At 46.4% G+C, this 15,637-nt stretch overlaps 1 protein-coding gene across 4 annotated transcripts in view; it reads left to right on the top strand.

The window, feature by feature from the left end:
* The window catches only part of ABCC12 (ATP binding cassette subfamily C member 12), a 61,212-nt gene extending 46,080 nt beyond the window's left edge, over positions 1-15,132 (top strand). For 2 of the 4 annotated variants that reach the window (XM_060397916.1, XM_042231367.2), the window contains 8 exons: positions 2,606-2,792; positions 6,720-6,809; positions 8,445-8,634; positions 9,089-9,248; positions 10,500-10,578; positions 11,516-11,629; positions 14,075-14,239; positions 14,342-15,132. In XM_060397916.1, the coding sequence (XP_060253899.1) occupies positions 2,606-2,792; positions 6,720-6,809; positions 8,445-8,634; positions 9,089-9,248; positions 10,500-10,578; positions 11,516-11,629; positions 14,075-14,239; positions 14,342-14,434 (1,078 nt within the window). In that variant the 3' untranslated portion in view covers positions 14,435-15,132. The remainder of the gene's footprint in view (positions 1-2,605; positions 2,793-6,719; positions 6,810-8,444; positions 8,635-9,088; positions 9,249-10,499; positions 10,579-11,515; positions 11,630-14,074; positions 14,240-14,341) is intronic. The other 2 variants (XM_042231368.2, XM_027977609.3) reach the window with 1 other exon arrangement.
* Positions 15,133-15,637: the final 505 nt, after the last annotated feature.

The raw sequence follows: 15,637 nt of genomic DNA, 5'->3' as shown, positions 1-15,637 counted from the left end.
AACAAACAGCTCCAGATTTTAGGGGCTAAGCTAACATATGCTCATTCTTCCTCAAGTAGTAAGTGAACAAAGGTCCGTGGGGCAGGGGTCGGCGATTCTGCTCCGTACCCAGGCACACGGTCTCTCCATCTCACAGCTCCTCTGGTCCAACTGGAAGGTAAGAGCAGAGATGTGAGTGGAGGACCCCAGCGAAGGTGCTTATCATTTGTGTACATTCACTGGCCGGATTTCAGTTACATGGGTGCGGCTAACTGCAAAGGAGGCTGGGAAATGTAGTCCAGCTGTAAAAATGGAATTTGGTGAATCTGTAGGACACAACTGAGCGGCTTCGCTTTCACTTTTCACTTTCATGCACTGGAGAAGGAAATGGCAGCCCACTCCAGTGTTCTTGCCTGGAGAATCCCAGGGACAGGGGAGCCTGGTGGGCTGCCGTCTATGGGGTCGCACAGAGTTGGACACAACTGAAGTGACTCAGCAGCAGCAGCATAGTGTCTCTGCCACACGGATGTTCTTATTCCAGCCCCATCCTTTCCTTTCTTAAAAGCTTAATGTACACTTCAAAGGTTGCATCTCTTTCTCCCTGCCACCCACAGCCTCAGTGTAGACCTGGCACTCCAGCCTGTCTTCACTTCATTCAGCAGCTAGCCTTGTTACTGGTTTGACCTGAACATCGTCTGTCAAGGGCCCTGCAACCCCCCTTCCAGTGTCTTGGTCGTGGGCCATTCATCAACTCTCAACAAGCAACAGAGTCAAGCCTTGTCTTCCAGCAGATTGTCCTCCAAGGTTTCCGGAATGATCCTATAGGCGAGCTGAGCCCCCACAGTGTTGATGGGCTCTGCCGTCTTCATCCATTCTTTCCAGTCATGGACTTTCCAGAGGGCTTGGGCTTCTGACCTGAGTTGCTTTTGCAACCAGACAAAAACGCTGCAGCACGAAAAAAAAGGTTTGAGGTCAGATTCCAATTTGACCCCAGCCAGTGGTTCTGTTTCTGCACAACCTAACCAAGCACGCAGAGGAGACCACAGATGACTCCTAAGTCACTCAAGCTGTCAGTTGAATTTGTAGGCTTTACAGCGACATGGTAAAAAACATCATGGTGTTTGGAAGAATATTTTAACTGAGGAAAGTAAGTTAGAGTGGAAACAGGGCCAGCCTGGGTGCTGAGAGGTGTTTCAGGCCAGAAACCTTGGAGGAGGTTTAGAACAGGATGGAGCAGCAGTGCCTGAGGATGTCATGACTGTGCCAGTGGAGGAATCTCAGCTCTTAGGGGTTTAAACATCGAATGGTTTTCAATTTTACCAATAATTTATTTTGCCAGTTGTTCTGAAGAAGCCCCTTTCCCAGGAGGTCAGGGGAGCCTTTAGTGGCAATTGTGATTGATGTCCCTTCTGGTCTGTTTAGCTCAGTTAAGTTAAAATTACACTCTTAAATGTACACAAGTCATAGCACACACACCCCCGCCCCCTGGGCATCTGCTCAGAGAATTGGAGCCATCATGCTGTGTTGCCATATGTCTCGGGCAAGGGGGCAGGGTAGCTGTTAGGAAGCACCTGGTCTGTTGGATTAAACGCCCCCTCCCTTTTCTCTGAGCCTGGTTATCTGAGGCTGGTGCAAGGAGATGGAGTGGGGGAGTAGGGGAGGGACACACTCTCAGGTGACCACTGTCTATTTCTGCTGCTCATTTCTGCTGAGCCAGCTCCTCATGCAGATGTGGCGTGGCAGGGGAGAGCCCCCGCCAGGACCCAGGTCCCCAGCCACTCTGCTGGACACTGCCCCTGGGCTCTTTGTTCTTCTGTGAGCTCTGCCTGGCAGCGTCACTGCTTTCCTTTGATGTGGGGCCTCTTGCTTCATGCCAATCAGTATGGCATCAAGATTGCAGCCCCACATGCCATCTTCCCTCTGAACCCCGACTCTAGGTACTGCAGGAATGGGCAGGACCATCTTCCATACATCTGGGGAATGGGCAGCTCCGGGGATGGGTCTTCCCCATCCCCTGGCCGTGTCATTGCTCTGTGGCTCTGCCCGGTGCCCCCTCTCCTCTTTGGCCCAGGAGACGCGCAGCAGGGGTGCAGGATGTCAGCTTACTCTTTTTCCCTCCAGCTTCGAATCTTCTTTCCCTGAACTGGGGATGAGAATCAGTCCAGCACTCTCTCTTCCTTTCCCTACCATCACAAACACTGAGATTCCCTCTACCTCCCCCCACCCCCTCTATAGATCAAAGGGGTTAACAGTCGTTTCCACTGGGCCTTTGGGGGATGGCTACCCTGAAGACAAGGGTCCTTTGAAGGTTGAACATAAGGTTCTCAGCCCCTTTTGTTCTCAGCTATGGGTTCCAGCTGCCAGTTCTGGGAAAAACAGAAAGAGCCCACTCAGCACCATACTCTGTTGCCACCTGGGATTTCTCAAAATACATGCAAATCAAAGATGCTTATGGTGGCAGATTTTAGAGTCTGGATCTATGCTCATTTTTGTAAGAGACTCCTATGTACTAATGTGTTGGCCTTTGATTAAAAGTTCCTCTTGCCCTATTTCTCGGGTAGCCCTAACCGTTAAGTCTATGGAAGCACAACCTGAGCTCCTGTTTTGTCTCATCTCTTGACGTTAGGTTCAAGGTGCTGAATGATGAAAACGGCAGCCATCTGCTGTACTTTAACTGCGCTCTCAGGTGGTTTGCTCTAAGGATGGATGTCCTCATGAACATCGTCACCTTCACTGTGGCCTTGTTGGTGACCCTGAGTTTCTCCTCAATCAGTGCTTCTTCCAAAGGCTTGTCATTGTCTTACATCATCCAGGTAACACCTAGTGTAAGGCTGGGCTTGGCCTGGAGGCTCTGGCATAGAGTGTATCAGGCAGGCTGGACATAACAGAAAACCTAACTCGGATGGGCTTAAATAATAAAGAAGGCTCGCAGCAGCTCACATGGTTAAAAGGTCTGGCAGCTGTATGGGCTTCAGGCACAGCTGGATCATGGCCCCTGGCTTTATCCTCCTATGATGACTTCCTTCATGGTTGTACAATGGTGGCTGGCAGCCTCTAGGGGCTCTAGCAGGAAGAAAGCAGGAGGAGAGTCTTTCTTGCTCCAGCTGCTGAACAAAAACCCTTGCTCTACTCTTACTGGATTAATTTAGGCATCCCAGAACTATTGATAATTCGTGAACTGATGGGATTGAGATGATTGGCTTAGGCCAAGGGAGGGAGTCACACTCCATCCTGCCCCAAGTCACACAGCTGCCCCACAGTGGGAAGAGGGAAGGGAATACTGGAGAGGCAGCCATGATATCCATGACGAATAATTACTGACTTCTCTTTTGAGTTGCTTTGGTGTTTTTCTTTTGAAAAATAACAACAATATGGAAATAATAGTAATAAGGAATGATAATAGGGAAATACACGCTATTTTCAGCACTGTTTTAAATCCTTTACATAAATTAACTCATTTATCTTCACAATAACCCATGAGGTAGGCATGCCATAATCCCCATTTTACAGGTGAGGAGACTGAGGTCCAGAAAGACTTGCCAGGATCACACACCTGCATGTGTGAGAGCCAGGATCTGAACCCAGGCCATCTGGGTCTGATACCCATCTGAGTTTGCATAGAGTAGACACGGGCTACATGCTTCACGTTTCTCTCTTTGGAAGCTGTTCCTATGCAGTTCTTACCCCCAGTGCTCTGACATTCTAGGACGACGAATCCGAGTGGTGGTCTGTTTCCATTGATTCTGTTCAGGCTGGGAAGAGAGTCAAGTCAAGTCTCTCTGCAAGCGGAGAAATTCCTCCTTTTCCTCCCTGACTCTTCTTCCTCCTGTCGATACTGTCTTTGTCTCCTTTCCCTTTGTTTTCTCTTCCTGTGACTCACGCATTGCTTGAATATTGGATTTCTTGCATCAGTGCTCTGTGTTTCCATTCTTTCATCTCAAAGTCTCCCTGTTCTTGTCTTTTTATTTGCATTCTGGGAATTTTCCTTTGCTTTGTCATTCAGCCGTTCTTTGCATACTTAATTTTCACATACCCTTTCTTAGCCTCTGAGTTTTTAAAAGAATCATCTTTAAACATGTATTTTATAGCTCTCTGAGGATATTAATCAGATTAAACTCTAAACTCTGCCTTCCTTAAAGTCTCCTCCCTTCTTTGACTGGTAGCTGCTGTTTTCCAGGGTCAGGGGTTTTGTTTGTTTATCCGGTTCTGTTTGTTGTCTGGTTCGTGCTCTTCCCTGCATTGGTTCTGATCATAGGTCCCTTCATCCTTTTGCGTTTGAGTGTGAGGGTCTATGTTGGGTTTTCCGGGCTTCCTCTGTCTTCATGTATGCTTCACTAGGTCTCTCCTGATGGGAGGTTTTGCGACTGTGGATGGGTGGGTTGGACTTGTCCACAGGCTGCCTCACTTCAGGAAGGCAGCCAGGGAGCAGGCCTCCAGGCACACAAAAGCTAGATTTAAAGGGGCTTTATCCAGGAGCCCCATTTAGCCCAAAATAATTTATTCAATTTCTTTAAAGAAGCCTCTGTGTGTGTGTGTGTGTTGGCCTAGGGATAGTATCCAGCTGGGAGGAAGATGAGGAAAGGGGAGAAATGGGCCCAACAGAAATTTTGTCAAGGCACCATCTCTCAGTCAGTCTTTGAGGGCCCCTCATACCTGGAGCCTCTCTGAGTTCTGCTACATAGAACACTCTGGAAACCCCTGCAGCACATTCGGCCTCAATCCTATCAAAAGGCTTTCATCCTCTTTCCATCTTCCAGAAACTTGTAACTCTCATTCACCATCTCTTCCCTAGCCCCTTGCTGTTCATGGTCCATTCCTTTTTGAAGTCTCTCTACCATCATTTGAATAATACTTTGGAAAAGAGGAGGAACAAAAATATATGCTCAGGACTCTATGTTAAAGCGAGGAAAATGGATTTCCCTTGGGTAGGCAGTTTCCCTCATTGATGGCTGATCTTATTTGTTGTTGCCTAGTAAAGTATGAAACAGATGATGTCAACTAGATTCCTGTGTTGTTTCAGCTTTCCTCAACTGAGGTCATGCTCTTGGGAGATATCACCAGCTTTCTGTGAGACTGTTTTCAGACATGCCTGTAAGGCTGGAGAACCTGCCCACGTCAAGATCTAGGGGATATGTTTCTCGCAACTGGCTTTCTTGAACATTAGCCCCCTTTGGAGAATACAGAAAATCCAGCTGACAGAGCTTCCCTTGAGAACAGAGGCAAATCCTAGATGGATGAGAATTTGTTGTGAAGTCCCACAGAGCAGAAAGCAAGTGCAAAGTAATATCACGTAACATCATGGAGAGAACAAACACTTCCTGGGGCCAGCACTGTGCTGACAAGGGGATTCTAACCCTGTGGAGGGCTGCCTGGGGCCTTGAAGAGCTGATACCCTTGAATTTTTTTTAAACGTTTTATTTTGTATTGGAGTATCGACAGTTAACAATGTTGAGATCTTTACAGGTGAACAGCGAAGGGACTTAGGCATGTATGTGCGTATGTCCATTCCTCCCCAAACTCGCCTCCCATCCAGGTTGCCACGTAACATTGAGCAGAGTTCCATGTGCTATGCAGTGGATCCTTGCTGATTGTCCATTTTGAATATAGCAGTATGTACATGTCCATTCCAGCTCTCCAACTATCCCTTCCCCACTTCCTTCTCCCTCGGCAACCATAAGTTCATCTCTTTCTGTTGTAAGTAAGTTCATTTGCTGACACCCTTAAATTTAACAACAACAACAACAAAAATGTATGTGCCTTTCTCAAGAGCAGAGTTTGTTCACTCACTCACCAGATGTCCATTGAGCACCTGCCAGGAGCTGGAACCATGCCGGCTGCTGTGGGTTCAGCTGTGAACAAGCTGGGCAAGTCCGAGCACTCATGAGCTTACACTCTAGTGGGATGGGATAAATGAGTGTGCAAGTAAATAGATAAGACTTCAGAAAGTGTTAGGCTGTTATGAAGATAATGAAGCAGGGTAACTGGCTGTCAGTGGGGAAGCCACAGGAGACCCCATAGAGTCAAGGAGGGTCTCTGCCAGGAGGTGACTTGCAGGCTGATATCTGAACTTGACAAAGAAGGAGCCAAGGGAAGACGGAGGGAGGAGAGCTTCAGGCTGAAGGACCAGGGATTTGGGTAGGGCATATCTGTGGGGGAACCACCATCCAACCTGCCCAGTACACTCCTGCCCTCGAATCTCAGGGTTGGCTTCTGGGGGATCCTGCCCTAAGGCGGGTGTCCTTAGCAGGCCATGGTCTAAGGCTAGATTCTCTCATGTCTCAAGCAGGCTGATGGGCTTGGTGGTTTTCTTCCTCTTCTGCCATCTGTGGTGACTAGGGCTTTCCGGCTGCAGGCAGGGTAATCGGGGAGGGCACAGAGGTGCAGGAGCCCACAAAGTGGCTTCAAGGGGTGGGCACCCAGCAGTGCAGAGGCGCCCTGGAGAATTTCTGCTTACAGGAACTCCCCGCCGCTCCAACCAAGAGATCTGTGCTGGAGCGATGCTGTGGTGGGTTGACTCTGACCATCTGGCGTGCCAGGGAGGATGTAATTACCATTTGTTTCTACATACAAAGGAAGTGTTTAAGGCAAAACAGCCCAACAGGAGTGTCCTTACATCTGGACCCTTGGCTGGGAGTGGAGGCCTATTTTTGTGTGGTCCTGAGTGAGGCCGGAGGGTGATTCACAGCTGCCCCTGAAGGTGGAAAGGGCTCTGACTGCGGTCTCTTGTTCCCCCTCCACAGCTAAGCGGGCTGCTCCAAGTATGCGTGCGAACGGGGACCGAGACCCAGGCCAAGTTCACCTCTGTGGAGCTGCTCAGGGAGTACATTTCGGTAAGAAATTGGGGTCAGAGGAGCAGCCAGTTAACTCTGGCAGAACTTAGGCATTTGCTCGTTTTCCCGCGTGGATTTTCTTAAAATCTGTATTTATATAGTCTAAAGTCCTTAATGCTGAGGGAGAGGTTCTTTTTAAAAATATTTCCTCAAGGGGTTTCTGTACCCAGAAAAGAGAATTCAGTGGCTTACTTTAGTTTCTAAAAATTAATATTTGACTGACTAAATTAAAAAAAAAAAAAAAAAACACTAGTCTTTAAAAGCTTTTTCTGTTCCCCTTACAAATCTTGCTGTTCTTTGAAAAGCAGTCTCGCCAATTCAAGCAATCACTTTTAAGGGCCTTTGAACAGCATTTGGCCCCATTTGCAAACTTAATTAAACACTTTAAAACATTTTAAACTGCATTTTAAAATTTAATGCATTCCGTTTCCTTTTTAAGTACCTCGATAATCTGATTCAACAAACAAACCTTCCTGAGGTTATATAAATCTAATAAATTAAACTTATAAATATGGAGAGCTTTAAGTTCTCCTAACAATCCCAATGCAGTATATAAACAGTAAGTTTTAAAACCTAAAACCATGTTAAGATAAGTTATTCAATTATACATTTTAACTTAGAATCACAGTCTGAATGTTATTAACATTATGAATAGTTAAAACACCAAGTATGCAGAGTTCATAAACTAAAAATATTACCATTATAATTTTGCTTCTCTTAAATACTATTATTACTAATTCTAAATCTTCTAGGGGTTAAAAATACTCACTGTCTAGGAATACTATTATTTTCCCAGCTAATTGTGGTTGCCTATAGTCCAGCAACTTGAGCTGGTCAGCCACCCTAATGGGGATCATGGGAGCCTTATTTCTCCCTGGTTAACAGGGACTTTATAATTCAGAGGAGGGGTTAGTCTTGTAATGCAGTCACGTTGCTTCACTGCTTAATTAGACTTTGCATTTCTTGGGCTCTTAGGAAACTTTAATTCCTTTTCCCTGTAACTCTGAACTTGACATGCTGTGCTTCCTACTTCTAACACCACAGTGAGTCTTGCAGATAATGAAACTGTGTCTGGCTGAATTCTGCAAATCTCTCAAGGCTTGGTCTGGATTGCTCACAATGCTGACACATGCCGAGGCTCACAAGGACCAGTATGCCCTGCTCCTTATATTTATGCATCCCTCTATTCACTAAGCCCTGGCCGTACAACTTCTCTTTCTATTTCTCAAAGTCCTCAAGATTGTTCTGGCCTCAGGGCCTTTGCACTAGCAGCTCTCTGTCTGGGATGAATCTTCTCATAGTTGGCATTGTCTCAGCACTCCAGGTCTCGGCTTGAACGTCACATCCTCACAGATGCCTTCCTCAACACTGTTCCTTTCACTTCTACCCCTTTGACCACACATACTCTGTATTCTCCAGCAATAGTCTGTTTAATTGTCTTATTTCTCACTTCTTTTCTTGTTTTATTATCTGAATTCCCCTTGCAGTGTGAGTTTCTGCAGGATCCTTATTGATCTAGTTCACCATCATGAATACCAGTACCTAGAACTGTGTGAATGCATACGTGAATGAAAGAGTGAAATGAATGGAAAAGCAAATGACTATTAACCTGCCATTTGTTATTCTGCTTTTCAGACCTGTGTTCCCGAATGTACTCACCGCCTCAAGGTGGGGACCTGTCCCCAAGACTGGCCCAGCCACGGGGAGATAACATTCAGAGACTATCAGATGAGATACAGAGACGATTCTCCCCTTGTTCTCAACGGGCTGAACTTGAACATCCAAAGTGGGCAGACAGTTGGGATCGTTGGAAGAACAGGTTCTGGTGAGGACAAGCTCTGATTGTGTCTTTTGCAGGCTGTTTTATTTGCATTTCCACTGGGTGTGCTAGTTATATCACACCAGAGGGTGATGTGTGTGTGTGGCGAATTGGCTGTTGTTTTCCTGAAATGTCTTTATTGTAAATTGGGATTTCAGGTTGAATGGGTGTGTATGCAGTTGGAAGTAAACACACATCAGTTTTTGAATTAATTAAGTGAGAATCATTCTGGTGAGACAAGGCCCAGAGGATGAGTCACGCGCTAACAGCCCTGCAGGGACGGGCAGGGTAATAGTGTTAGGGCAGCCAATCACCCCTGCAGAGTGGGACTTCTGTCTGTACACTCATCCGCACAGAGCCATTTTCATTGCATTAAAAATTCACTTGATTAGACAGCTACTCAGATATGATGCAATGCAAACTTATGTGATATTTGCTGCTTCCTCATTTATTGTCCCAGGCAAGTCATCCTTAGGAATGGCCTTGTTTCGTCTGGTGGAGCCCGCTGGTGGCACGATCCTCATTGATGGCGTGGATATCTGCACTGTTGATTTGCAAGACCTCAGAACCAAGCTGACTGTGATCCCCCAGGATCCTGTCCTGTTTGTAGGTACAGTAAGGTAGCTGTTTTTGATTGCTGTGCATCCCTATTTTTGGATAGTGAAATCAGAGTAACAAGAGCTTTGAGAAGTTGTCACATAGTGGCTGGCCTGGGGTTGTTCTATCTGACGGAAGTCATGTCCTGAGATGTTCACAAGCACTGGGGGAGCTGAGGACCAAGGCCCTGAAACCTGTGTTTTATAAACTGCACTGCAAATAAGCAAGATGCTATGTGCAGGGTGAGCAGACATCCCGGTTGACTCTGGGATGCCTGTCCAGCATCCTATCAGGTTTAGCCATGGCCACTCCCTAAAGTACCCCAGTTTGCACAATACAATAAATGGTTATTCTACATATGTAGCCATCCTTTGGAAGCACGTCAGTTTATTCCCACTAAGAAGTGAACAGAGGCACTCACCTGGTAGTCCAGCGGTTAAGATTCTGTCTTGCAATGCAGGGGACTTAGGTTACATCCTCGGTTGGGGAACTAAGATCCCACATGCTGCAGAGCAACTAAGCCCACTTGCTCTGGGGCCTGTGAGCCACAACGAGAGAGAAGTCCTGACACAGCCAAATGAACAAATAAATATTAAAAGAGAGAGAGAAGTGAACAGAAGCTGCTCAAGTACAAGCAAAGTAGGGCCACTGCAACCTCTACAGGGTTCAAGATCTGTTGGCAAGGCACAAGGGGAAAACCACAGTTTCTCACTTAGCCCAGTGCAGCGGCTGCCCCTCTAACAAGAGGGACCTTTCCCTGACTGAGTTCCAGCTGAAGTAGGGGGCTGTATTGATAGTTGTGTGAAAAGAAGGACATTCTGTGTCTTGAAACACCAGACTCACACCCTGCACATGAGATGCTCACCCTCTGCGAGGCCCTGAAGCTGCTGACAAAGCGTTGCCTCTCAAGGCAGAGTGAACGCACCAGCAAGTGGAATTGCTTGCTCCCTCTTACACTGCCAAGACTTTGCATGAGGTCAGACCTGCTGTCCTGCACACAGCCACCGAGAGGACCGAATGTGTTTCCTTGGTGCCTCGCTTGGCGGTGGTCTGCCCACCTTGGTGTGGTCTCTGCTCCATCCGAGAGTCATGGGTCTGCGGTCTCTCGGCCTGAGGTTTGTATTCCATGGACCACTGTCCCAGGCTAAGCACTGCCCTTGTTGCCACGGCATCATCACTTACCACCTCTGCTCTTCCCCTCGTGCTGTGGAAAATATGCTCTTCCATCCGCTCATCCTCAGAAATTCAGCTTCTTCTCCTTTCCTTCACTGTAGGTACAACTTGGACCCATTTGAGAGTCACAGTGATGAGATGCTCTGGCAGGTTCTGGAGAGAACATTCATGAGAGACACAGTAGGTCACTGGGGCTGTCCGGGATGTGTCCATTTCCTAGCCCCAGTGCCCCAAATACCTGGTCCGGGTTTACATTTGGCTAGATGTTTGCTGGCACCACATCACTCCTAGTTAAAGATTGCAATAGACTATTTATTAGGCCAGTTCAATGGCCTAAATAGAGTCAAGAGCTCTACCTGCAGTATCTCAGTTGGTCCTGATTACAACCCTCTGAGGCTGGTACTCCTCCCCTCGCTTTTAGAGATGCAGCAGTTAAGACTCAGGAAAGTAAGGTATGAGTGGCAGAATGGAGACTTGAACTGAAGGCCATCTGACTCCAGAGCAGAGGAAGTGCCAGTAGCCCCATTTGCTTATGGAAACAGATAAGCTCTGGGAAGGTGAGGGGTGTGGTATGGAATGAACCATCTGTGAGACGTGCCCCTGTCCTGTATGAGCTGAAGCTGGGTCAGCAGGTGAGCGTGGGCACCTCTGCAGCCCAGAGGGAATTTTCCCCCAGGACTTGGGACCAAGGTGAGCATCTCGCAAAGCCGCTTTGACTTAAAATGCTAAATAAATCAGACCCTGTCTTACCTTTCCTTGATGACCAGAAAACACCCATCCCGTCTCTATTTTATCCGTGGAAACAGGGACGCTGAAAGCCGTTTACAGTTGTCTGCGTTTCTCTGGAGCCGTCTGTGCATCACTTGTACTGCTTTGGCAAGGTGTCTACGGGGTTCTGTGAATCACGCTGTGATTTTAAATTATTAATGTCTGCCTACTCCTTGGTCTCTCCCTGGTGCCTGTTCACAATATTGAAATGATTGTTGTTTTGCGCTTTCTTTTCTGCAGTAAAATAAAGCCAGCTGATAAATGCAAGAGAAGGGGGCCATCGGTATAGCGGATGCAGGACAATGTTATAGATCGTCAGTACAGATATGGCATTCTCTGTGTTTCATAGATAATGAAACTCCCGGAAAAACTGCAGGCAGAAGTCACAGAAAATGGAGAAAACTTCTCAGTAGGGGAACGTCAGCTGCTCTGTATGGCCCGAGCGCTTCTCCGTGGTTCAAAAGTAAGGAAGCAGCATGAAAAATGGATCGGTCAAATTTTTGATATTCCCTGCAGCGCCGCTCAATCCAGGGGATAAAGCCACGTGTTCGTCTTTCAGCAAAGAGAGAGGAATTGGTCCATTTAAAAACCGATCACTTTTCTCAAGACAAAGTTGTGAAGGGTAAAAATTGAAAAATAACAGCTATTTACAGCAATAGCACCTGCCTCCCCTGGGCCTTTCCCCAGGAGGGCTTGCTTAGGTATTCTTTCTGTCCTCCTAAGTGGTTTGGGTTTGAGAAATCAGCCTCTCAACATTTCTCCTTTGTCCCTGAACAATTCTGAGGCCTGATAAACAGTACTCAGGATACTGAAAAAGGGCTTCAGTATGCCAGTCTATGAGGACTATACAATTATACTCATTTTTCTTAGTGACTTAGTCATCTTTGCTTACTGATTTCAAGGAAAGGATTGCTGCTGCTTTAGAAATCCCATTCTCTAATCAACCAGACTTTTAAAAATACCGTGAAAACAAATAAGCGGTTGCCTATTTTGTCCACTCTTAAGAAGGTATTTAAACATTAGGTAGATAATTGTAAGCATATTCTGTGTGTTTAAGTGTAAGTTTGTTACAATCTTTCAATTAAATTCAGTGATCCAGAGAAAATTCTGCCATAAGAAATTCAGTCTTTTCCATAATGTTAAGTTGTATTTGGGCTTCCCTGGTGGCTCAGTGGTAAAGAATCTGCCTACAATGCAGAAGACCTGGGTTCGATCCCTGGGTCCGGAAGATCCTCTGAAGAAGGAAATGGCAACCCACTCCAGTATTCTTGCCTGGGAAATCCCGTGGAGAGAGGAGCCTGGTGGGCTGCAGTCCATGAGGTCACAAGAGTCAGACACAACTTAAGTGACTAAACCATCAAGTTGTATTTTATGATATACTACAAAACTGTGATAGGTATAGGTGAACAGTCTTAGACATGGTAATTGACATGGTTTTTATTTACTATATTAAAGAATATTTTGGTAGAATTTTAACTTTATAATAAAATCAATAATTTGAAGTGGGAAAAAAAAAAAAAGAAATCATGTCCTCTGAACCCCGATCAAAGCGTAACCCATCACATGGGCTCTCCAGCGTGCTAATGGCAGGGAAGGGGGCCGATATACGTTCACTGCTGACTGTGGCCCTACACGGTGCTGAGTGGTTGATGGGTTGTCCTTGCATTTTACATACTAAATAAGGTGTAACCCCCTTTCACAGACAATGAAATAGAGGCTTGGGGAAGTTATATTATTTAGCCAAAGTCAAGCAGAGTTGGAGCTGAGCTGATCAAGTCCTCTGATTTGCAAACCAGTACTGTGGCAGGCCGGAGAAGGCAATTGAGTACTCCAGTACTCTTGCCTGGAAAATCCCATGGATGGAGGAGGCTGGTGGGCTACAGTCCATGGGGTCTCGAAGAGTAGGACACGACTGAGCGACTTCACTTTGACTTTTCACTTTCATGCATTGGAGAAGGAAATGGCAACCCACTCCAGTGTTCTTGCCTGGAGAATCCCAGGGACAGGGGAGCCTGGTGGGCTGCCATCTATGGCGTCGCACAGAGTCGGACACGACTGAAGCGACTTAGCAGCAGCAGCAGCAGCAACTGTGGCAGGCATAATAATGCCCCCCCACCGCCCCGCCACCAAAGATGCTCATGTCCTGATACTCAGAATCTGTGAACGTGTTACCTTACCTGGGGAAAAGAGTTTTGCAAATGTGATTAAGTCAAGGATCTTGAGATGGGAGATTACACTGGATTACCTTGGTGGGCCCAGTGTAATTACACAAGTCTCTGTAAGAGAGAGGCAAGAGAGTCAGAAAGGAAGTGACGATGGAAGCAGAGGTTAGAGTGATACCAGGAAGGGGTCACGAGCTAAGGAATGCAGACAACCTCTAGAAGCTGAAAAAGGCAAGAAAAACATTTCTCCTTCTGAGCCTGGAGATGGAACGCAGTGCCAACACGACCTTGGCTTTAGGACCTCTGACCTCCAGAAGTAAGTGTAAGATAGCCTGTGCTGTGTTGAGCCTCTGATTTATGTGACTCTGTTACAGCAAAAACTGGAAATTAATACAAGTGCTGTTATTATGCCTTATGCTGACTCATAAGCGCGGTAGATAAAGATCATGGGGCATTTCTTCCCACTAGTTTGTGGGATTAGAATAAACCATTTATAAAAAGGTAAGTAAAGAATGCACAGTCTTGTTACTCCAGCAAGTCAATTCCCTCTGAGAAAGATAAAGATTGTGTGACATGACTTTTCTCTTGCTCTTTTTTCTAACTTTCTGAGATGGATACTTAGCTCCTTAACTTTTCAGCCCTTCCTCTTCTTCTTTTTTAATGAATTGAGCTAAGTAAGACTGTAAGTTTCCCTCTAGGTACAGCTTTGGCTTGGTGTGACATTCACAACATTCCTTCCTCAACAGATCATTCTCCTGGATGAAGCCACTGCCTCCATGGACTCTAAGACGGACACCCTTGTTCAGAACACCATCAAAGACGCCTTCAGAGACTGCACTGTGTTGACCATTGCCCACCGGCTCAACACAGTGCTCAACTGTGACCGTGTCCTGGTCCTGGAGAATGGGAAGGTACAGAAAGTTGGTGTCACCTCTCCAGAGGTTTCAGTGGTTTGGGCTCTGTGGTGGGTAGCTTTCTTCTGACAATTTCAGCTCTTCTTCTCTGACTTTCAGGTAGTCGAGTTTGATAAGCCTGAAGTCCTTGCTGAGAAGCCAGGTTCTGCGTTTGCGATGTTACTAGCCGCAGAAAACAAAGTCCGAATATAAGAGTTCCAAAGGACGCCATCAGTGGATTTTAGAGGAAGAGGAGGCTGTGTGAGCCGAGTCAGATGTGCCTATGCGGGCAGGGGCTGTCATCTCAGGGGTTAGATCTGGTCCACCATCCCGCCCCCCACCCCGCCCTGCCCTGCCCTGCCCTGTCCCAGAGCCCAGAACACAGGAAGAGCCGGGGTGGAGGTTGCTTCCCTGCTTTGCCCAGCACATGCCTCCTGGAGGGCTTGGGACAGGCTCTCAGTGATGAGCAGAGGCAGAAGAAGCTCATGGATTAGAAAATTGACCCTCAATTCCTAAATCCCTCATCATCCTCCCTGTGTTCTCATCAGTACACCTCAGAGCCTGGGAATGAAAACATTGTAACTTCCAAAAAGGTTACGAACAGAATGGGAAAATGCCTAAGTACTTAGTAAAGGTTTCCTGCCTGGTTATCAGAAGGAAAGAGAAGAGTTTTCTTCCCACTTCCTATTCACATCTATTTTGAGTGTGTGACAAGAGGTAACTACACAGATCTGTAGCTTGAAAGATTGATTACAGTGTTTGGTGAAAAAAATTAAAAAAAAAATCATATTGTATGTCCCATTTGATCTATTAGAACAACCAGGGAAACAAAATGTTGGAGTTTGTCTGTAAACGACATTTTTATATCTTCTATATTGGTCATTAAAATGCAGTAGGAAATTAAACTACCCTGAAATGTTGCCTTGCAATTATTTTGCTGAAGATATTCTAGTCTTTGTACTATTTCCTCTCACAGACTCCCTTTGCTTTCAACATTGACTCAGTAATAAACCCCCACAGCGTTTCTCAAATAAAAGGCTTTTCTTTCCAGCCTTAAGGTTTGCTACAACGGAGGCTGTAAAGACATAGTCCCAGTGGCTCAGGAGTGAGTGCTGCTAATTCACAGTAACATTTGATAAGGAAAAAAAAAAAAAAAAAAAAATCCAAAGGGTTCTTCTACAGTATTTTCCATAGTCTGTCTGCTTCTTCTTCCTTAGGACTGAAGTCCCTGGCGGTGTTTCAGTGAGGTTTCCTGGACTCTCCTCCTGGCCCCCAGGCTGAGCGCTAGATGTGGCATGGGGCAGCCATGGTCCATGAACTCCCCACCCCAAACCCTTCTTAACCTTGGTCCCGTACTGCACCCTACCCTTCCAAACGATGAGGAAGACAAGCCTGGCACATAGTAGTCAAAGATGA

Source organism: Ovis aries, chromosome 14, assembly GCF_016772045.2.
Source record: "Ovis aries strain OAR_USU_Benz2616 breed Rambouillet chromosome 14, ARS-UI_Ramb_v3.0, whole genome shotgun sequence".
NCBI lineage: Eukaryota > Metazoa > Chordata > Mammalia > Artiodactyla > Bovidae > Ovis > Ovis aries.
The sequence above is the reverse complement of the archived record's forward strand: the minus strand, read 5'-3'. Positions and strand labels throughout refer to the sequence as shown.